Source organism: Phaenicophaeus curvirostris, chromosome 9, assembly GCF_032191515.1.
Source record: "Phaenicophaeus curvirostris isolate KB17595 chromosome 9, BPBGC_Pcur_1.0, whole genome shotgun sequence".
NCBI classification, from domain to species: Eukaryota; Metazoa; Chordata; class Aves; order Cuculiformes; family Cuculidae; genus Phaenicophaeus; species Phaenicophaeus curvirostris.
The window spans coordinates 37,276,022-37,298,794 of record NC_091400.1 but is presented as its reverse complement, the minus strand read 5'-3'; the positions used below and the strand labels follow the sequence as shown (position 1 = coordinate 37,298,794).

The 22,773-nt window shown below is 40.5% G+C and overlaps 1 protein-coding gene across 5 annotated transcripts in view; it reads right to left on the bottom strand.

Moving 5' to 3' along the window:
- Nucleotides 1–4,064: 4,064 nt before the first annotated feature.
- Nucleotides 4,065–22,773, bottom strand: part of PCDH15 (protocadherin related 15) — a 599,860-nt gene continuing 581,151 nt past the window's right edge. For 4 of the 5 annotated variants that reach the window (XM_069863953.1, XM_069863956.1, XM_069863954.1 and 1 more), the window contains 5 exons: nt 14,554–14,575; nt 12,910–12,948; nt 11,598–11,671; nt 10,647–10,779; nt 4,065–5,100 (listed from right to left, as the gene is read on the bottom strand). In XM_069863953.1, the coding sequence (XP_069720054.1) occupies nt 4,546–5,100; nt 10,647–10,779; nt 11,598–11,671; nt 12,910–12,948; nt 14,554–14,575 (823 nt within the window). In that variant the 3' untranslated portion in view covers nt 4,065–4,545. Of the gene's footprint in view, nt 5,101–8,413; nt 9,866–10,646; nt 10,780–11,597; nt 11,672–12,909; nt 12,949–14,553; nt 14,576–22,773 lie in introns of all 5 variants that reach the window. The other variant, XM_069863958.1, reaches the window with a different exon arrangement.

Below are 22,773 nucleotides of genomic sequence, written 5' to 3'. Positions count from 1 at the left end.
CAGCTCCAGCATGGGTGCCCCATGCCAGTTCATCCCATCCTGGCTCCTTTGACAGAGCCAAACAGGAGCAGTTCCTGACCACAACGATCATCTGTGTGGCCCTACAGCATCCATACAGGGTCCGGAAAATGCTTCTTGGAATGATGCAACTCACTCCAGGCACCGGGGCAGCATCACAGCCGGCTGGTGCTAGCAGTTTGCATGGTTGGCATTACTTGTGTTGGCTGGCTCACAAAATAAACAGCACAGTCTTATCCTGGATTGTTAAAGAGCAACAAACAGTGCTGTGAAGACCAACTGCATTTCAGCTGTGCAGGCTGGTGCCACTCTGAAAGCTTTGGGTTTGTTCCGCTACGAGTAAATTACCTGATTCTGCTCGTGTCGTTGTTGCGCTATTGATCCAGGCCTGCGCTACAGCTTTATCATTTGATCAGCTGGGCTTAGCACTCACAGTCCAAACAGCAAAATTGCTGAAACTCACTTCTTCCAGTAATAAAGAAAACACATGATATTCCTCAGTACTCATCTAATGGGCTTTAGAGAACCATCTGCCTTCAAAATGCCTTTGACAAACTGCACCATCCCTGGGTTTATCAAACCTTGTGCGTTACCAATACCTTATATTAAATGCAAACCCTTCTCAGACTATAAATGATGAGACAGTCAATGGTAACTTAGAGTCACCACTCCCGTCTGAAGCATCTGAAGGGCCAGCAAACAAGTGTGAAGTGAGCAGGAGAAACCTGCTGCCCTTTTCATCTCTCCCCAGCTGTGTGTCTTTGCACAGCCACAAGCCAGGGCTTGGTAAGAAAGCATTAACATTTACACACTCCTCTGCAGCACAATTATAAATCCTACAAGGTATGAAGATTTTAACACCATCCACTAGTTGCAAAATACACTTACATGTAAAGCTTTGAGTTAAAACTGACATTTGCTAGAGGCAAACAGTTGTAAAAATAAGAAGCCACTTCCCAGCCACTGAGATCATCACACAGAAGCAACCTGGGGATGACCACCAAGAGAAACCAGAACCACTGTGGCCTTGATTCGTTAGAGACGTTTTTAAAGACCAAGCTATACTCCCTTGGGAGTGTGTGATATTTTCTAGAAAGCACTTTCATGACCGAAATACCCAGTTCCTACTCTGTGCTTTTCCGCCACCTTAGCTGAAATTTGTTTAATAGATCAATGCTGTTCTCCATTGCTAAAAATTCAGATTTTTTTTTTTTGTAATCTCTTCCATTTTGCTGACTGTGCAAGTTTTCCAGCTACTTAACCAGGTTCTGGAAGGATTCAACCTGGAGGATGCTCAGAGCTGGCACTGTGACATCACCCACAGCACCCACCACAACCACCCTGTCCTTCCCCAACACCCGTTCAAGCAAATCGTGGCTGCAAGGACTACCTACTGTTAATGTAGAAATAGTGTAAGCTTCCTAACAGGTTCCCAGCAGATCCGTAGGGCGTTTTCTTGCAGTCTCGTTCACTGTAGTGTATGCTTAAAGGAAAAAAAAGTTTCTGATTTTCTCCTGACATTCCTTGTTCTGCCTCACGGTGCACATTGCCCTGCCCTTCTGCAGCCACAGAGCTGGTCATTCGACTCTTGCTCAGACTGGAAATGCACCAGATGCCATACTAAACCACTAAACTATTAGTGTCTGCTTGGAGGGGTGTACAAATTAAATCAATGTTAGGATCAATGACAATCACCTTGATTGCTCAGCCAGTGAGTTGTTCTGCCACCCAGCAGAAAATAATCATGCCTTGCATCAACGTTACCAATGTCACTGGTTAAATGGCTATAAATTATATCTCCAAGACCCAGATACTTAATTCTACTTACGGTATCCACCAAAACCATGCTAACACTTCATTTCCCAAAGGAAAAGGGTACATGACCGGTTCGTACTGTATCAGTCTGGACCATTTTTGCTGTTAGTTCCAGCACCCACTGCCTGCTCGCAGACTAAAATCTGTATTAATTTACAGTATGGCATCCCCAGGAAGTACAGATTTGAATTCCACATTGATTTACAGTATTACACACACAGAAATAAAAAAGGAAAAATCCCCCCTCCAAATCCTCTGCACCATGAAAGATTTCATGATGCCCGTCTCTCTCTGTCCACAGGATTCAAGCCTGGAAGGCACCACCAACTTAGCCAAAACTGAGTTAGGTTTTAGATAAAAGCCATGCACTGCTAAAAAAAAAAACAACAAAATGAAGCTCATGGGCTTTGCATTGTGGGAGAAGTTCTGAGTGCTCGGACAGCACACAAGAGATGATATTGGAGGTGTTGCCTTCAATAAACATGCCCAGCGTGGCTCAGCACTGGTGTCAGGTCCTTCACAGAGGCTGGTATAGCCATGAGATTCTAGAAAAATAAACAATGCTTTTTCCCCTCAGAAAACTGAGAGAAGTTAGGAGTTCTCTAAAAAGCATACAACCTTATAGAAGTATTCAGTAAGAACCAAACTGACAGATTTTACAATAAATATGATGTAGTGAAATAATAACAGTATCTTAAATAGGATTAAAATATAAGATTTTACTAGTTATTTCAAAGAATAGATTTTTTTTTTCCTTCTGTCGTTCTAATCTCTATGTTCAAGCTCTAGCTGAACTCCAAACAGCTATTTTTTGATAGGTACCAAGTGCAAATACACCAAGATAAAAGTGTTAGGAGAAATACTCAGTCATCTCGGTGTTTTTTTCCCACTTGCATGGTAGGCTACATTGCATTTCCCGTGCCTGAAACAAGCACCATCTCTCAAAATATTTGGTTGGAAATCTCAGCTTGAAAAGGAGGTATTTGACAGAAATGTCACATTTACATCAGCATTACATGCAAACAGCTGCTAAAGACAAACATGAGAAGGACTCTCATGGTGAAGAACCTGTGCAAGGGGAAAACAAACACAATCACAGTAGCAGAAGTCCATTCACTGCCAGAGCAGAACCAACAGCCATCATCATCCATCTGAAACTTCCAACTGTAGCAACAGAGAAAGAATGACAATGCCAATCACTTCATTTCTAATTGCACACATTTATCTGTTGACTCTTCCCATCTCCCAGGAGGGATCCATATTGCGCACAACTAGTTTGATCTTTTCCTGAAAAAAAGTTTGTGTAATACAACGTGACACTTTTGTCAGCGAAAACATATCTTCTTTTTTTTTCTTTTCTATATTACATTGGATAAAATTACTTTGCTCTGTATTGCCAGTATCTTTTAGGTATTGGTGACTACAAACAGTGGCATTTCTCAGCTGCCTATTCAAGTCACAACACACCGTACTCACGACTTTGAGGTTCAAATACAAAATATAAGCAGGTGCAAAAATTTATAGAGTGCATTTTACAAGTAATGCTTACTTAAAGTTTTTGAAAACAATTCTGTGTGTGTTCTCACACCCTTTGCCCTTCACAGATCCATTTATGCATATTAGCCTCATAAAATATTCACTTTTTATCCTCTTCACCATGATCCATTTGTCTTTTCAGCAGGTTTATGTTCAATGCTATTGCAGTGGAATGGTGATTGTACCATTTAACCCAACAGCTAGCTGGGCTTGAAAATGTATCTATCCCCTTCCTATTAATTACTCTTTAATGCCTATTTCTATCACACAGACTCGTGTATCATCCTGGTTTTTTGGAGGAATATAGCCATAGGATGACAATTATTGATGGAGCATAAAAACCAGAGCTAAAGACCATGTAAAGAAGAAAACAGAATTGATGGGAAAAGATGAAAAGGTGAAAAATTGACTAGAAAAGAAGACTGGAATGACCTAATTTACAAAAGAAAATGAACAAACCATGGCCCGGTAACTGAATAAGATTAATTGCTACACGTTTCCTTCCTCTTTGCAACTTTTATCTTATTTAACCCTCTATTCCATTTCTCTGCGTAACAGCACTATACTCTTATAAACTCCAATTCTACTCTTACCAGAGTTTGCTAGCTGCGTGCAGAGTGAGATCCTCTGTTTGCAGAAACTGGTATGTAAGTATTGACTTTGGTATCGTTACTCAGATTTAAGCCAGCCGAGGATTTGCTCCATTGACTTTCATGGATTTATTTTTAATTTATTACTCTGATTTCAGAATCAAGAGCTCTGGATATAAATCTTGAACATAAATAGACATTTCCCAAATCTAAACAGTATAGCCACAAGTACCATACAGAAAAACAAGCTAGGCATGTATAGAACTGTCTGAAAAGTTAACCAAATGTTGCTGTGCATTTATTAGTTGTTTACTGTTTATTAAACAATAAATCAAGATCCAAAATAACTAGTTAATTTAAATGAAATGTCGTTTAGTGAAATGGGAGGCTGTCAAAATAGTTCTTGGGGAGGACAGTTAATTGGTACAAATGTGAGTGCAAATTTTGTTTTTAAACTTTAAAGCGTGTCGTTTGTAGTATACAACATGTGTGCACAATACAAATTTCATACATTTTTCCTTGGTGACAATAAAAAGCGCAGTTTATTATAAACTGAAGTAAAAATTAAAATAAAAAAAAAATAAAATCACAGTTTTGTCATTGGTATGTGAAGGTTGTTCCAAGGGCCCATCCAGAGCTCCTCTTCATCTGACTGTGTATGTTCACTGTGCAACTCCAAGGGCTCTTTGACATCCTCATTATCAACAACTGACTCTTGCTCTTCTGTGCTTTTCATTTTGGAGACCCCTGGCTTTGTTACTATATTTTCAGCCCCTGCAGTAGTGGAAGCAAACGAGACACTGCAAGGTCTTGTGTTCATTTTATCACTAGAGGATGGTCCCTTCGACAATGTGTTCAGTGGGACATTCTCCTCATGTGTCACCGCAAGCTTGTCCAGTTTCTTGAATTGTTTCCCCAGCCTCACTGGAGATGTGACTTTTAGATTATTACCAAGGCAAACGCGACGGGTTCTGACAACAGAGCCATTCTGCGCAATGTAGATGTTACCATTGACGTTGTTTTGAATATTTGGGTTATTAAGACGATTCTTCTGGCTGGAATCAGGAGCACTGTCTTCTCCAGTGGAGCTGGTCTCATACTCTGGGTCAACGATAAGCTTGATCCTTTTCTTTCTGGCCCACTGTTTGACAATAAATAGAAACATCATTAAATCTCAGCACAATTACTTACAGCTTCCTGCCCTTTTTCTATCTGTTATTTATCTCGTCTATTATCTAGACATATATGAATTTTTATTAACTTGGTCCTTTGTGCCCTTCCTTTTAGGTTGTAAACAGATATTTCTTAATTGTTTTGATTAGCGCTGTGTGCCAATATTACATACACCTCATGCTTGGACATACAATTCTTTGTACAACAAAGTTAGAAGAATAAAATCATTTTAGTTCGTGAACTACATAAAGCAAGTCAGAGAGAGCGTAGGAAAACTATGATGTTTTTCTTCAGGTCTGGAAATTAGTGACAAATTGATGATGATGAGGGACTGTTCACAAAGGCGTGGGGTGACAGGACGAGGGGTGATGGGTATAAACTGGAGAGGGATAGGTCTAGACTGGACATGAGGAGGAATTTCTTCACCGTGAGGGTGGTGAGATGCTGGAACAGGTTTGTCCAGGGAAGCTGTGGCTGCCCCATCCCTGGAGGGGTTCAAGGCCAGGTTGGATGGGCCTTGGGCACCTGATCCAGTGGGAGGTGTCCCTGCCCATGGCAGGGGGGTTGGAACTGGATGGGCTTTAAGGTCTCCTCCAACCCAAACTATTCTATGATTCTATGATGAAGCCATCATGTAAGTAAGAATTCTGAGAAACTACTGTACTGATGGGCAAATGCTAGGAAGGCCTTAGAAATTTTCTTCCAGAGTACTACTACATTGTAAATTCTGTGCAGAAATGGTGTTAAGCAGGTCTGTTTTATATGCACAACTTGTCAAGCAGAGAAAAATCTCGTGACCTACGCAAAGGAAATTCTCAGGCACAACATTAGCAAAATTGCACAGTTACAAGCAGAAAAGCTTGATGTAGGGCTTCGTGCCAGTTTCAGTCTAATGGTGTCAGTGGAGATGCTTTGCTATTAAATGGAATATAGCAGGGAAATGAGGCTTTTGATTTCATACAGTTTATATAATTCATTTTTATCTCTATTTTTTATTTATTTAAAGTAAAATATTTATATGTTTCCTAAAGAGTTAATGCAAACAATTTTCATGTCGCCGAGACTTTGCACTAACCATGATTACATAAAAGTCATTATTTATTTTAGTTTATAATTGATCTTCTTATAATAAATACCTCCTTGCACTATCCTGAAACAAGCTACTGGCATTCTTGAATTAATAATGAAAAGAGGGTTATATCACTAAGGGCAGCAGAAACCATCACAGTTAATTCTCACTGCAAGACATACACATGCACACAGGAAAAGTCAGTTTTTAGAGGAAGAAAAACATGTGAGGTATAAACAGGTGATTTGCTTCAGGTAATTGCACTAGCTTTACAGTTTAACCCGATGACCTTGAAGGTTTTTTCTGACCTAAATGATTCTCTGCTTCTGTGGTGATTTACTCACAAGCTTTTGAGAAGTTGCACTTTGTACAAATTACTTAGAGGCTTATTCTTTTGTTCCTGATAAAGACACATCGTTTTCTTTGCACAGATATAGTCAGGTGGATGAAAAGACCAGATAGTTTAACTGGGTTTTACGTTAAAATCCCATATGCAGCTACGACTTTAGGCTATATGGGAATACAAATAAGTGGGTAAGTGCTTATAAATCTAGTTCCCATTTCAACTGGAATTAAAGACAGGAGTTGAAAAGTTAGTATCACGTTTTACACCACCACTTGTCCAGCCAGTGAAAATCCACGGCAGGCTCAAGCATCTCGAAAATTCAGATATTTCTCTCTCTTGTCTAACAGAGGCTTCCTGGCAGAGTGACGGTGCACGCATCAGAATTTGTTCTAGTTTTGAAATACTCCAATAGTGGCTCAAAGCTTTTATTTTATTATTGGCTTCGTATAGCTTATCTGGTTGAATCTAGTGGTTGCGAAACAGGTCTGTGGCTTTTGATACAAGGCAAACAGCACAGATAAGGTGTGGGTATACAAAGCTTGCATACTCCGTGCTGAGAGGACGGATGAGAGCTCCATAAGGAAGCACGTCATGCAGAAGTTGCTTTGACATGAAAAGCCAGTTGTGTGCATAGAAACATAAGTCCTTCCTACACAATCACGCTATTCATTAGCACAGTTCCACTTGGAAAGGGCTACAAGATTTCTCTCTTGAATGACAGCTGACATTCCAGGTTATTGAATTTGAAAAGGCAGATACCAAGCTATAGAACATAGCTTATGGTTACCTTCAGCAATACTTTGCTGTAACACATCTCAAACTTTTAAACATGTATAAAGAAAAAAAATCACTGTACTGTTAGGTGGGAAGGGCAGAAGTTGGAATCTGTAATCCATTTCCTTTCTTGACCAGGTCACTTTGTACTCCTGCCTCTATATTCTTGTCTTGTACATCTCTGATACCTGAAACCTGAATCTTATGATCCAGAAACAGTTTAATCCCTGCTGTCAGTAACACTCTGCAGTTTTCAGGAGTGCTGCTTTGCTGCTGTTTCAGTTGTCCTCCCTGCAAACAGAGCTAATGTTTGCAGCAGAGAACTCATTTGAAGACTAGCAAATGCCGTATGGTAGGGGAACATAAGGATAAGCCATGCATGATGTCTAAGTCTTTTCATCCTCATCACAGTCCCTGTTCTTCACAGATTTCCATCTTTTGCCCTTCTTGACAGATTTCCGTGTTTTGCCCCTTTTCCTTCCTGCAGTGCTCTGTTTTGTGACAGACTCAACCTGGAGGAACACAGGGCCTTTAACAGGCTTGCACCATCAGGTTCATCAAGCTGTCTATCATGGTCAAAGCAACGTGCAATGCTTCACAATGCGTTTAATGCAAGAAAGACTGAATCTAAGAATAAATCTAAGAATCAACACGATGCCTTTTTAACTACGTTACCGATGTTAGCAGCGAAAAAGAAGTACTCCTTCCCACCACTGCTTGAAGAAATTGAGTGTTTCCATATCAACCAGTAAGTACACCTGAGCAGTCTCTCAGAGGAACTCTATCAGTTTGGTTTTCTCTACTTCTGTCCTTAAGACAGCACACAGGGCTCAAATGCCAAAGCAGTAAGCTTTGACATTTTCTGTTTGGCTGTCTCTAGTCAAGTGAGTATTGCTTAGGAAAGACCACACAGAAGGCACAGCAAACAAGATCACTCCTCACTGCAAAGCGTCCACCTACTGTCACTCCTTTTCAAAAGGATGTAGAATCACCAGCAGTCTCCGACTCCGCAACAGCAGTGTCCAGCGTCTCATCTGACTGTGACTGACTGTTTACCACAGACACCTTTTTTCCTGTTTTTTTCCTTTTCACATTGGTGTCAGAACTTGGATTCTCAGTATCAGGGGAAGTAGTTTTACCAGAAGTGGCACTAGTCGTGCTTTTTGTCCCTTCTGTACCTTTGGAGGTAATGCTGATTTCACTTTCTAGGCAAGAAGATTCATTCTTACTGATAGTTTCCTCCCTGTCACTAGCATCCGTATCAACCTCTTCTGTGCTTTCATCCACGCTATCCTCACCACTAATAGCTGATTTTTCTCCCTTGTTTTCTCCAGTAGCAGCAGATTTTGCTTTGGCAGATGTTTCAGAAACTGCCTTATTTGATTTGTCTGCTGTCTTATCAGGGCTTGTGCTGACTTGCTCTCCATCTGCTTGTTCATCTTCTTCTGACACCTCTTCTATTGTGTCTTCTATTTCGAGGCTGGTGGTGGAGGTTTTGCTCTTATAGCTGGATCCTGAAGTTTTCCTACTGCTCATATCCCTGTCACTACCTGATGCATTAGAGCTAATGCTTGATTTCTGGCTGGACCGCCTTGCTTTGCCACGACAGCTACCCCCCCTACTTTCTCTACTGGAACTTTTACTGCTTCTTCTACTACCGGACTCACTGGTCCCTGATTTGCTGTACGAACTTTGTGTAGATGAGCTCCTTGATAAGCTACCATCTTCATCACTGTCAGAGTCTTCCTCATCATCGTCCTCTTCAGATGAATCCTCCTCTGAATCGGTGCTAGAGCTGGATGCAGAGTCATCATCAGAATCCCCAAAATCATGCCCAGTTTCTTCATCTGAGTCCACAGTACTTTCAGTGGCTTCATCTTGGTCCAGGGTTACTTTCAAGTAGTCTTTATCTTCCGACTCTGAGCCAGAGCTACTACTCTTCACAGACGATTCGTCTGAGGAGGTGTATTTTCTTCTCTTCTTTTTCTTCTTCTCATAATCACTATCATCATGTTCACTCTCTGCTGTGATACTTATTGAAACTCCTGGTTTCACTTCATCTCTTTCAGATTCTTCCTCACCTTTTCCTCTTGCATCTTTGCTAACAGGCTCTTGAAATTTTCTTGAGACACTAATGCGCTTTAACACATGATTTAGTTTTCTCATCGAAGGTCTGTCATCTGTTGACTTCTGGAAATAACTTCCCCTGATAATCATGCTTTTCTCACCATCCACTTGTCGAGCTGACATCAACTTGGCATAACTGGAATCTTTCCTTCCGCTTTTCACTTTCTGCAGAATCATTGGGAATATCTTTGCTTTCTTCCATGGAGAAAGAGGGGACTCAGTTCTTCCTACTGGTTTGTGAGTACTGACTGCTACACGACTTACATGCATCACTGCTTTTAGTTTCCTTTTTCCCCTATATGCTCTTCCAGAACCATGTCTTAGATCCATCCCACCACCTAAAGGTCTACCTTCTATTAGCGCCCCTGCTCTCTGGCTTACACCTCTGCTTGAAGGACCTCTGCCTTGACTCATCCCCTGCAAATTATCAAAATGGAACTTGATTACAATCTGAAAGAGAGTTATTGTGAAAACTCATACCCTGAAGTAAGTCAGTAGGAACAAATGCAACTTTTTTTTCCCCCAGCATCAAAACTAACTTACCCGTTTTAAAATAGATTTCTACCAAAGTTATGGGGAAGGTTTTACTTCTAGAATAGGCTGCAAGTGCACAACTACCTTACTCCAAAACAGGGAAAAATACTGGCTCAGAAATCTTATCTCTTCTCATTTAATGATTAGTCACGTGATGGATTAGGAGGCTAGTAGTTCTCAAAATTAAATTAAAAAAAGGAACACTTAGGTCAACTTTCTTCTGGCTGCCACTGACATTTTAAAATTTCTTTACATTCAGTTGTGAACTTTATGATAAATGAGTTTAGGTGACTGCTTTTCTCAGTAGAAAATCACCAGTTACAGCCTGAATATTAGTAATAACCCATTTTGTTAACAATTTAAAATGGAATTACCTCAGGCTATGTGGCTTTTTCTTTGAACTAGGAATCTACGTTGAGGGAAAAATAGATGTGGATATTAAAAGAAACTTAGCAATTCCTTTTTATTCCTAGAAAAAAGGAAAGAGGTGCCGACACAAACTATATCAGTCACCAGAAGGGCAAACAATGATTAGCATTGGAGGAGCCGCTTATTTGGTCTATACAGAACACAATATTCTAATCAATTACAAAATACATCTGAGAGAATTTAATGGTCATTCACCTTATTGTAGAGCTGGAGTCAACACATCAGAGATCCTTACCTCTTCTGCTGTTGATCCATGTGGACTATAGTAATAGCCACTGTCATTCTCCACCACGACTTCCCCGTACTCATCGTACATCCCCGAAGGAGGCAGTAATCGGCGGCGGCTCCCATACTGAGGCAGTTCATACCTGGTAAAAACACCATCATCCCTTCATAACGTGCACCCGTGTGCCAACATGTGTCTCTACACGCAGCAACAATGCACACCCTCGCATCCTGAAAGGACAAGAAGGTCTTTGCTCTCCTTTCTCTCTACCTTTGAAAAAAATTCTTTTACTTTTTTTTCCTTAGTGGTAACACAATCCAAAATCTCTTCCTATTGCAATTGGTGCTTCACAGCTGGAGGGTGATCAAATTGCCAGGTCTCTGGGATCAGTCAAGAATCCCCCAGATGCCCTTCCTAGTCATCTACTTTTTGGGGGAATCTTATTATAAATTGGGGGATGAAAGAGCAGGCTTCTCGAGATCCATTCTGGAGAATCCCTGCAAGCTGGTGAGAACAGCAACAATCCTTGAAGTCCTTGTAGTCAGATGGGCATTATCAGAACAAGGTAAGATAATGTTTTTCTAGGTAAATATGAAAGGCCAGATGCTGGCTGGAAATTGTGAGCAGAAAGTATCTGTCACTGAGCTATGGAAGGGGAGGAAATGATGGAAATTAATTTCCAAGACAGCAGATAAAAAAGTGAAAATCAAACCAGCATAATAAATGGGGTCTACGCTCTACAGCATAATAATTAGATTCCTTAAGAAGTAGGGTGTTATACATACAACGCCCCTTCAACTTTAAAGAGTTTTGTTGCCAGCACACGTCTTTGTGGACACAAAGATTAAAGTAATCCTGAGGTGAGGCAAAGTCTCCAGATCTGACATTGTAATAATGAACATCACCAATCTGGAAAAGCAGCACTTTCTTCTGAAATACACAGGAAAAATGAAAATATACCCATGCTCATAACTGTAGTAATCTTGCCCATAGTATTCCTGTCCTGGATCGATTCCAGACTCCATGCTTAACTCCTGCCAAAAGAGAAACACTAATTGAATGCAGACAGTTCCACGCAGTAATGACTGATGAAAAAGGCACAATGAACAGTATCTTAAAGTGCAAACAAACAAAAAATGATAATATTTTGAGGAACATTGATGACTGTCAAGAACCACAATGAGAAGCCAATAGGAGCTTTAAATGACCCCTTTCTTGGTCTGTTCCCCAGGAGCGATCATTGTAAATCAGCTGAATGTGGATGCTGCTGCTTTAGTGTGGGACCCCATCTCACTGACACTGTTCACAAACCTCATCCACTAATCCAGACTCACTGCAAACCCACTGTCCTTTCTCGTGCCTCCCTCAGTGGAAAAAGCTGCATTGATAGATTTGGGCTGTTTTATTTACACTGTTTACCAGGACTTTATTTAAGATGTTTTCTCAACCATCAACAATCATGAGCAGCACCGGACTAAGCTGAGTACTTCTCTGTATCCTGCAAAAGCACCCTCATGTCCTTAAGCTCCTTTCACCAACTGTTTGATATTAGGCTGCTCTGTAGAGTACCTGTGAACTGCACTATTGACATAGAGCACCGGGGCTTGGGTTTTGGCAAGGGACTACAAGTCACCTAGAGCACACAGCTTCCTAGAGCTTTTTCTCCTGCCCAATATTAAAGTTGTGTCAGAGCGTCTCACTGTAATTACTTATAGTGACCCCAGCAACGATCACCACCCCATACCACAACAATACCACTGGTAGCAACGGCTCACAAAAGCTGCCTTTGCCCTACAGATTAGTCTGGAAACGATATTGGGTTTAAAAGATTTGAAGTAGACAGTACTGGGTTTACAATCCGCTTCACAGCAGGGCACTAACGCTGCCATCACCTTGGCAGCCCAACTTCGTTCATCCCTAGGTACAATAATCAATTACCCGGCTGCCTGACATCTGCAAAAATAGATTGTGGTTGGACAGCGAGGAAACGATCCTGTCTGCGAATCTGGACACAAAAGCAGGAAAGCTTTCAGCCCGCATGATGAAGTCCATGGGAGCAAATGAAAGATGCTCAAGGGGAAAATACTAAGATGCAGTAAATTTAAGGTAGTAAATTAAAATAACATAAATGGAGTAACAATGTCAGGACATCCCTTTTCATCTAAGAGAGTCATGGGCAAAAATACCTAAGACAGACCAGTTTTTATTAGGAAATTATGTACAAGGCATTTTAAAAGTTATAGAACAATTAAGAAATGAAAAATAATGGTACCTCTGGTCTGAGAAGAGAAGGTCTCAACAACTGCTGCTGCTACAAAAGAAAATTAGAAGGGGGTTAATTAGGCAGCAACAATTAAAGTGCGAGTTACACATGTTTGAGTTAAGGTTGGAAAGAAATTCTGAAAACACAGGTCCTTCAGGGCCTTTTGTACGGCTGCCACAGGCAGGGAGAAGCAGAACACTGCTAAGCACCTTACATAGTACAATCACTTTGCAGTCTGCTATTTCTTTTGCCTAATATAAAATCAAATTCCATTTTTGTGGTGATTCTCTAAATGATTTACCTTACAAACTTGTCTCAGAGCCCAGAACGATGCTGTGGTGTATTCTGGAGACAGCAGGGAGACAACGGCAGACAAAAAATTACCCACAGTAGGTAGAAAGCAGAACTGTGGGCATCTGCACTAAAGTCTGCGATGCAGCTATGAAAAACCTGAAGTGATTTATTTCTAACCCAAGCTTCTATTGCAATACCATCACTTTAATTCTCTATCTTTATTTATATACTTCTCTGGCTTTTAACTGAGTAGCTTGTCACCACAAATAGGCTTTCACTCACAATACCAATAAGAAAGCGAAGCATTATCTCACTTGTTTTCTCAGAGAATCCCTAGGTGGGAAAAGAACTTTGAGGTCATCAACTCCAACTATACCCATCCACTACTAAATCATATCCCTAAGCAGGGGTACAGCTTATGTGCTATTTCTTTCTGCATGCAGCAAGCAGTGAGAAAATCGTGCTGATGGGAGGGGAAAGACCCTGCGAGGCTGCACGGAGAGGACCATCCAGATGCTATGGCTCCTCTCAGGTGTCTCACCTGGGTCATTTTTGGTAGTCACTTTGTTAATAACTCTGCAACTCCAGTTTTCTGCAAATGACAGGCTGATGAGCATCACTGTTTTGTTAATTAGAATCAGATTCACTTCGGAAAGTCAGTAGCCTTGTCCCCACACTCCTCCCAAAACTCAGTGACGCTCTCTCAGCCAAGGTTCTTGGCCAAAACCAAACCCTGAGAGATGGGGAAGTTCTGCTTCTAAATTAAGAGATGCAGCCTTGCAAAGGGAGGAGAGATCACAGCAGAACAAGAGAAAGCCTGCAATATGTGAAACACTACTGAGTAAGGAGAACTAGGGTCCAGAACACATCTTAAGATGAATAAAGCTGATCCAGCTCTTAGCAGTAAATATCAGCCTTTATGACAGAAATGTATTTTTGAGGGCTTTCAAATTACTAAATGAGTTTATTCAGATTTCTGAAGGCAACTCTCTCTGTTATTCATTGTTACAGAAAAAGATGCAACACTGAGTAGCAGAGAAGGTCTGTGTAGTCAGTACCAGGCCCGTGACAGTGGCCAGTCATAGATGATTAGGTGCAACAGAAGAAAACACAGCGAGCAGGGATGGAATTCCCTGAGCGATTGGTTTTGATAGCTTGTCAAGCAGCAATCTCCTAGCCTGGAGGTTATGTTTGTGCTTGATGGTTACTAGCTCCCGGTATATCTACGCCTCATGAACTTTTTGAGCCACTTTATATTCCCAGCCTCATCCAGCAACAATGAGTTTCACAACACAGGCTCTATGGGAAAAGTATGTTGGTGTAATTAAAATTTTAAATGTAATTGAGAGACAGCCTTACCTCTTGCTGTGCATATCCTCGCCTAGAAGTCAAAAAAATGAAAAAGAAACGTTAGTATGCTTCTGTGAGACTACATAAAGATGCATATTGCCATTCTTTCTGGAGAGAGGTGAAAAGATAATGTAATTAGAAATATTACTAGCAAGAAAAGAAATACATATCTACAACACAAAATATGTTTTTCTTTAGATTTGCTCTGGACATTTGAATTATTGCATGAGAGAGGCTAGTGAATATTTGGGATCTTTTCTTGCTTTCCATTGCAAATGAATGAGAAGAAATCCCCAATCCCCAAAAGCCAGAGAGCCAGTGCACCCGGTGGAACACAGCGATGGGAGAGGGGTGAAGGCTGCCTTTGGTTTGCTTTGTGTTCCCATGCAAGCAGTCCTGCCCAGTCACCTTCTCTGTTGGCTTGGAGACCCACAGAGACCAGCTACACAGAGACTCTCTTATTTCACGTATCAGCGTAAGCAGCCCAACAGTTCCCATTCTACTTCTGGACTTTCTCTATGCACTTGGGACTCACTAGAAATTGGCCTGAAGCTTCTATTACTAATTTATTGTAACAACATTATTATTAAAATTACACATTTGCTCAGCAGGGGGGGAAGTCAAATTATTTTTGCTATCTATTATTATTTTGCCACAGGCTTTGAGGTTTTGATCTTACTGTTGGTTTTTTTTGTTGCTGTTTTAATTCATTTTCTTGGAGCCATTCCTATGTATGACAAATGCAATTGTATCTACCAAGTTCTCTATTTTCACATTCTATGCCAGAAAATTAAAATGGTTTAGACAAAACTATGAAACAGCAATTTAGGTCTTAGCATCATAATTAAGAATAAACCTGATTTTTTTTTAAGATGGAAAGGGTAAATGCTCAAAATTGTGTTGCGCTTAATCTAGTGCACAGACAGCAGTCTAAGGGAATTCTTCAATTGCTCTTGAGTAAATAATAACGAACAGAGTAGAAGTCCTTTTAATTCTTTAATATCACCACCTATAAAGTTTTCTATTAATATTCGACACATGGAATTGATTATCAGCATGAAATTAATGCTATTGCCCATACAATATAAAGGTAATGAGCAAGTGAAATGAAGATTTATCATCAAAAAATGATCTGTGACTTTTCAAAGCCCACTTGAGGAGCACTATATTTAGTTTCCAGATTGCCTACAACAATCTTCAGATAAAGAATGTCTTGTGTTACACAGAGGAGAAGCAAGCCTATTACTCTTAATTGCACTTGAGTAGCCACTATATTGCAGATTAAAAGCATAATGTAAGTAATTCTAATTAAATTTCGAATCCAACTTTCTTACAAATAGCACCATGCTGTGTTTTGAGAACTGCTTGTACTTCTTCTAGTTTTGTGTGGCCATGATTAGAAGAAAAACGAAGCCCTCACAAGACAAAACAATACCCATTCACTCAATACAGCACAAGGATCTATTCTGACAAAAAGGCAAAAGGCTGAACAAACACCCTTTGTTTCCAGGAGGAATTAAAGCTCTCCACCACAGGAGGAATTGCTTCTGGATAGACATTATCAGCCAGACTTCACTGCAGTTGGTCAGAGAAAAACCTTCAATGCGAAATGGGAAGCAAGGACATGATGCCTGTGATGCTGTAGGATCCTACGGCAGCTAGCACACACTGCTGGTACTTACCAGGGAAGATAAAATGAGTGAATTTACACATACAAAATGTTCCAACCTTTCACAGGTCTGTATTGCTCACATAGGTTAGAGGAACGAGATTCACCTGAAGCAAAACCTTTCCCAGTTACTGGCATCCCAGCAGGCATTTGTTATTTCATACTTTCTATCTGGCTTCACATTAAAAGGAAACCCATCATAAACCGGGATACTACTGATGCTACTCAGAGGAGGCAACTGCTTGTCAATTTGCCCTGACTCTTAAAATGAAGGTTTCCTGCAGTTTGTAGCTGGAACCGAGGAGAAAGAATCTGGAAGGGAGACGAGTAATGATATGTTGCTGTGAAAAAGCTCTCTACTGATGCAATCTCTGCTCCTGCCTAGAACTCAACTCTGTCAAGCTATGATTAACGTACCAGAGAGATGTCCAGGCTCACATCTGACCCTAACTAACGAAACCAGAAAACCTGAAAAAAGGTCAATAAGCTTATACATGCTCAACTTCTTGCCAAGTTTAGAATACTTTGTAGAGATGCAGAATTCCTGTAGCATCCAAACATCTCGATGGGACAGAACTGCCTTGGGTTGGGTTAAAAATACACTCTTGCCAAAAATGCAGTTTCTTTCCAGGTCTAGTAGCATAATTTTGTTAACTAAAGGTATTAAAAAAATCAGCAGGAGAACAAAGGTTGCATTAATCCCAGACAAAATAAAACTACATTTCCCAAAGTTTCCAACAGAGTAAAGGTGTCCAGAATGGAAAAGTAAATGTTTCTCATTGCTGAAGAGCTGACTGCTGTGACCCTCAAAGGCTCTTCTAAAAGCTGATTTAAATATTTAATTTTTAAAAAGGAGCTCCTGGGTGATGTCCATTCATTCTGCTTAAGGAATGCCACAAATAATTGTAGCTAAATAAAACCTTTGGAATTTATGCTGCGAATTACTTAACACCTGCAGTATAGCTGCATGACACCAGATGCTGCAAAATTAGATCATTTTTGTCTAATATTTCACTATTATGTCATGAAATTCACAAAAGCATCTGGGTCTACAAGCTCTACAGGGAGATTTGGGTACTTCAATTCAAATCCACTCTGAACGTGCCTAGCTCAACAACTTCTTATGCTCACCTCAGAACAGTTTCCACCGTCCCACTGCCTCCACACCTGGACCACGGCAGACATACAGAAGCTAGTACACGTGTAAGTCATCTTCTGGTTCTGCCTCTTAAATCTCACACGTCTCTCTACCTAATAGCTGCTGAACTCTGACAATTTGCAGCTGGTGCTACAGTCGTGCCACTCCTGGAGAATTTACCATCATCGGCGGGTATTCTACATGCATGAACCTTGCAAATAACACAGATACGGTCACAGCAAAAATGCTGTGATCAACAATCCTTCCTCTCACACTCTGTATGTCTTGGAACTACAGTCTAGCCCAACAAGAGTTTCAAGCAAAGAAAATTTCTAATGTATCAGCAAAACTTGTGTGATGGAGCTCATGGAGTTTGGCTCTGGGACAAAGAAAGAGAAACTACCTTCCGCAGTTTCCGACTGAAGCATCCACACATGTTCTAACTGCAGATTTAAAAAGAAAAAAAGAGAAAAAAGCAAGGCACCATGGAAATGCTGAGTATTTCTAGACAGTCTGATAAATAATTACCTTTTTGCTCAGAATTGCAAAAACTGGGTTTTTCTTCATTAAGTAATATACACCTTTTTCACTTTGTTTTTAAAAAGTATCATTTTAAACACAAATATTTTCAATTTTGGCAAAAGACTAAAAGGGAATTCGCATGTTGAACCAAACTAGCATTCATTTCTATGCCATAACTGCTTTTACTTACCATTTTTTTTCAAAAGACAAGCTAATTTACTATAATAGACATATTTAATGTAAAAACCTGATTTAGATGACTATGAGCAAAAAAGCTAGTAAGTAAATCCATAGGACATGGATTTTTACAAGCATTTGAAAAATCTTCACTTGGTGACGCTAATCAGAGTGACTTTATTTCAATTTTCAGCTGTCAAGCTCATGGCAAACTAGAATGAAAATGAGACAGACACCACCAACATACACGTGCAAAATAAAAAAAGCAAAGAAATGCTTTGTACATTAAAGAAATATACAAAATAAAAAATGTTGACATGCAGTTACAATATAAAAAATGCAATGGAAGGCAGAACATAGATAACATGAGGGAAGACAGCCAGGTTTACTGGCAAATCAAGAGAAACCCCTTCTGGCTTAGAGACACAACCGTGAGCTGCAAGCGAGCATGCCAGCAGAGCAGAGCGCTGCGTCACCTCCCCTGAACACGCAGATGCGTCACTGCCATGACTCTGGCTCATTATTGCTATGCCGGCTGCCTACCAGGACTCGCTTTCTTTGACATCCAGCAAGATTCCTCCCAGGTTGCACGTTTCATGGGCAAAGCAAGAGATTCCAATTACAACTGCAGAAAAATCACTCTGCTTTCTGATATTACCTATGCCGAAGGCTGCTTAACATAAAGCTGTATCGAGCCCTCTGCTGTCTATGACTCATCTTTGGGTAAAAATGGACAGTTTTTCCCAAGAATTTCTGGTAAACAGACTAAGAATCAGCATCATAGAACAACAAGACGTAGCTTTGAACAACTTGTTGAATTATTATACATTACAAATGGCTGAGTGAACAGGAAAGACGACGTCTCTCAGTTTTGGGATTAGGACTGAATAAGAGGCGACACATAGGAGAGAAAGGGAAAAGGTCTGAATTTCTAGGGAGTCTGAGGCAGATACCATGTGCTGCATTAGAGTCATCTCACTCAAAATGTTACATGCAGAAAACATCCAACTGTAAATATTACAGGGCTGTTGACTGAGAAGGAAAGCATTTCTCAAGCTCCTCCACAACACAGCTCAAGTTGCCGTTCTGCTGGTTGTGCTCAGCCGCAGCTTCTGGCGTTGGCAGCTCAGGTGGCGCGACCGGTTTGAGCTTAGAAATGGGCTTGGGCAGAACGTGATTTTTGTCTATTTGGCTGTACATGTTGGCCACAGACTTTTCGATCGCTGCTAAATTCTGAATGTTTTTAAGAATCCCTTTCAACTCCCTGCGGGGAGGAGGCTCTGGCACTGCGGCCGGTGGTGGAACAGCTGGCTGTTTGGCAGGGGATTTTAAATGCTTGGCAGGGGAGAGGTGCTGGGTGCTAAGAGGAGATGAAGATGAAGGAGAAACGGTGGACGGAGGTGGGGGATGTGGAGGTAAGACAGGAGGGGATGGAGGTGGAGGGAGGGGTGGCAGCAGTGGAGGTGGGGGTGGGGGAATTTTAGGTGGGTCTGGGATGCTTTCTACAACTTCTTTGGTCTGAGGAGCTAAAAGACTTTGGCAAACTGGTTTCTTTATCCTAAAAGACGGAGGAGTTGGTTTGCGAGTCGGTGGAGGAGAAAGTTCTTCAGGATAGTCATGGTGAGTGATGATTACAGAGGGGACCACGGAGGCCTCTGGTTCAACTACTTCAGCACATGGTGTTGGAGAGGACAGAGGAGAAGAGCGAAGGCAAGGAGAAGTGGTCACACTTTTAGGAGACTGCTCTAGCACATTTTCTCCTTCTTGGAAACAGATGCTGTGTGTTGGTGATCGCATGGATTTCACATCAGGAGATTTCACTTGCTTCATTTCTTGCAAAGCCTGCTGCTCAAACTGTCTTGCTTTCTCTTTTACGGTTAAATTGGGGCCACTTATTTTTTGAAACAGTGGGCTGCTAATATCAACATCGTCATGTTGATTTTCAGTTCCTTCATTCTCTGCTTTGAGTCTTTCCTGTTGCCACTGAACAGGGTCCATAATAACTGGCCTACTCAGAGAACCAGGTGCGTGTCTTTTAGTAACGTGAGTTGGTACCGTCCAAGCACGGTGACTGCCTCCCAAAGAGGCATCTCTCAAGACTAGTCTTGAAGGAGAAAGAGTATCTAGAGTATCGTTTCTTTTCCGTAGAAACCCAGCAGCAGCAGGACTTGCAGTGACACCTTCCACATATAATGGGTTTTGAGTAGTTAATGGGTTCTCATCAGATAAAAAAGTAATGTTACTTGAAGATTTGGGGAGGTTATTGTTCAATGATCCATTGATATTAGATTGCTTGTGAGCCTCAATAGCACGGGAAGCAAAGCTGCTTATAACTCTCTGACGGTCTCCTTCTTCTAAGACTGACTTTTTTCCCCTGCTTTGTTGGAAATGGTAGAGAAGAAAAAGACTTGAAAGAAAAGAAGATAATCACATGTGAGGAAACATGCATGGACATATATACTTATGAAAGAGAAAAAAAGAACTTATGATATGAATCAGAGCCATTGAATTACTTCTAGTAAACTACTACTATTCAACAGAAACACCACATTTACTAGACTACTGGGCAAGACATTTACTTTCACATCTCCTTTAAGGGAGAAGGACTTGAGGAGGCAGAAAAATCAAAACAAGTTTTCAACCACTCAGCAAATTCAAAGATAAGTTAACGTCTTTAAAAACCCCTTTGATTTCAAAAGCACCAGTCAATACTGCACTCTACCTCCCCAGTGACATAAAACAGCAATGTAGTTATGTGATACAGTTTCTTTATGAGATAATAAGGAAAATATTACGTATAGGATGTATAATCGTGTCTCTGCTGTTCAAATGGCACTGAGACATACTGTGCACAGCCAACACAGGATATTCACTGGGATTTTAAAGTTAAAGCTGTTCCATAAGAAATGTGCATCAAAACTGCTGTTCTATAAAACACGTGTGCAGCGTTTAAGCATGCCTGCATTGCTCTTTAAGAATAGGCCATAGGTCACACCTAAACTGAGAATTGTGGTCCGAGGTGATGCTGAGCCTGAAATCATGGCCCCAGGAGCAGTCAGAGGTGCATCTGAGCACATCCAAAGCATAGACCTGTAGGGTCTCCCTGAGGCAGGTGACGTCAGTCAGCTGAGATGCACGTTGTCCTCTGAACATTCTTCTGAGACTGATTTGTATAGAATTACCAAGCAGGCCATTAGTTCTGGCAGTTCAATATACATATAGACACAGAAATATCAATATGTGCATGAATGTACTCTCTGCATAATATTAATCCAAGTGAAAAACCCCTGCAGCTGGATTACATCGAATTTATATCCCAAAAGAAGGATGTCTCGATGTTTTCCAGAACTCATCCAGCACCTCCAATTGCCTCATTAACTTACTTGCCTTAAATATTTTTAATACCTAAAAAATTTCTAAGCAGATTTTAAGATAAACAGTATTTTAAAATCAATATACTCAAACTGCCTGCTAGAAAAGTGTACCTTTACAGCCCTGTTTTTAGTAATCCTTAGCAACGAGACTGAATCAAAATGCATTTCCATCACTGCCATATACAAATTTATTGTAACTAGACAGGCAAGCAGTTTAGCACAGGGATGCAAAAACCCAAAACAAAAAACCCCAACAAATACAAAATCCCGTGAAACCCAAACCAAAAATACAGTCTTAAAAAGGGTACCTACTCTAAAAACCTCTCTGAAATATTAAATGTATCTGTAAGACAGGTTTATGCTGAGAATATAATGGCATAAGGGGACATTATGGTAGAAATGAAGATTTAATTCCACTTTCGTACGATTCACTTACGGCTTCACTACCTCTGCCTAATACCAATACTCCACATTTTGAAGGTCATACTTGAAACCTTCCTGTTTTCCGCAGTTAAACAACTGCAGCTAAAATATAGCAGGAGTAGCAATGACTTCTACACATGCACAAAAAAACCAAAACATACCATATAAAATTACTTTTAGCGACTTAAAGCTTCCAATATTTTTACAAAACCTATTAAGTTAAAAATTCTAATTTTTTTCCTAACAAAATGTCAGTTGTATTCTTTAGAATTTAGATAATAAAGAAAGGGTTAGGCTTTATTAACAAAAGGTATAGTGGAAAAAGTACACTTTTATATGATTACACAAATGCTGGAAGATGGACTTTTAGACCTATGGTCAGATTGTTCCCTCTATTTCTGTGTTTTTTTCATATCTAAGAAAATACTACTAATCTAAACGGGCAGAAATTTCACCTCTGGCCATTAAATATTCCCTAGCAAAACTGGAAGAGAATTTTAAATAGCCAGATACTGAATAGGAGTTAAACAATATTAAATCTTCTCTAAGTTATTTAATAGGCAAAAGTCCCTGAAGGGCTGTATTTAGTAATGAAACACATTTGCTTCTTGTTTTGACTGGAAGATCACCCATGCTGAGGACCTACAGCTTCCCAATGGGCACAGGGACACAAGAAGAATCTCTGCAGAGAGTAGAGGGATCACTCTCCCACTTGCAACAACACCTGGTATAGGCACCAAGGGTCACACTGGCAAGGACACTCTACCCAAGCACTGCAGTTCTCTAAAACTATCTGCCTAAGGCTTGCCTTTTGGGCAGAATATAACTGTCTGAAAAATAATTGATTTCACACTAATAACGAACTAGTTATTTGTTCTAAAGCAGCTACATTGAGGTTGGTCAAGCATCCTCCATCTTTTAGAGCT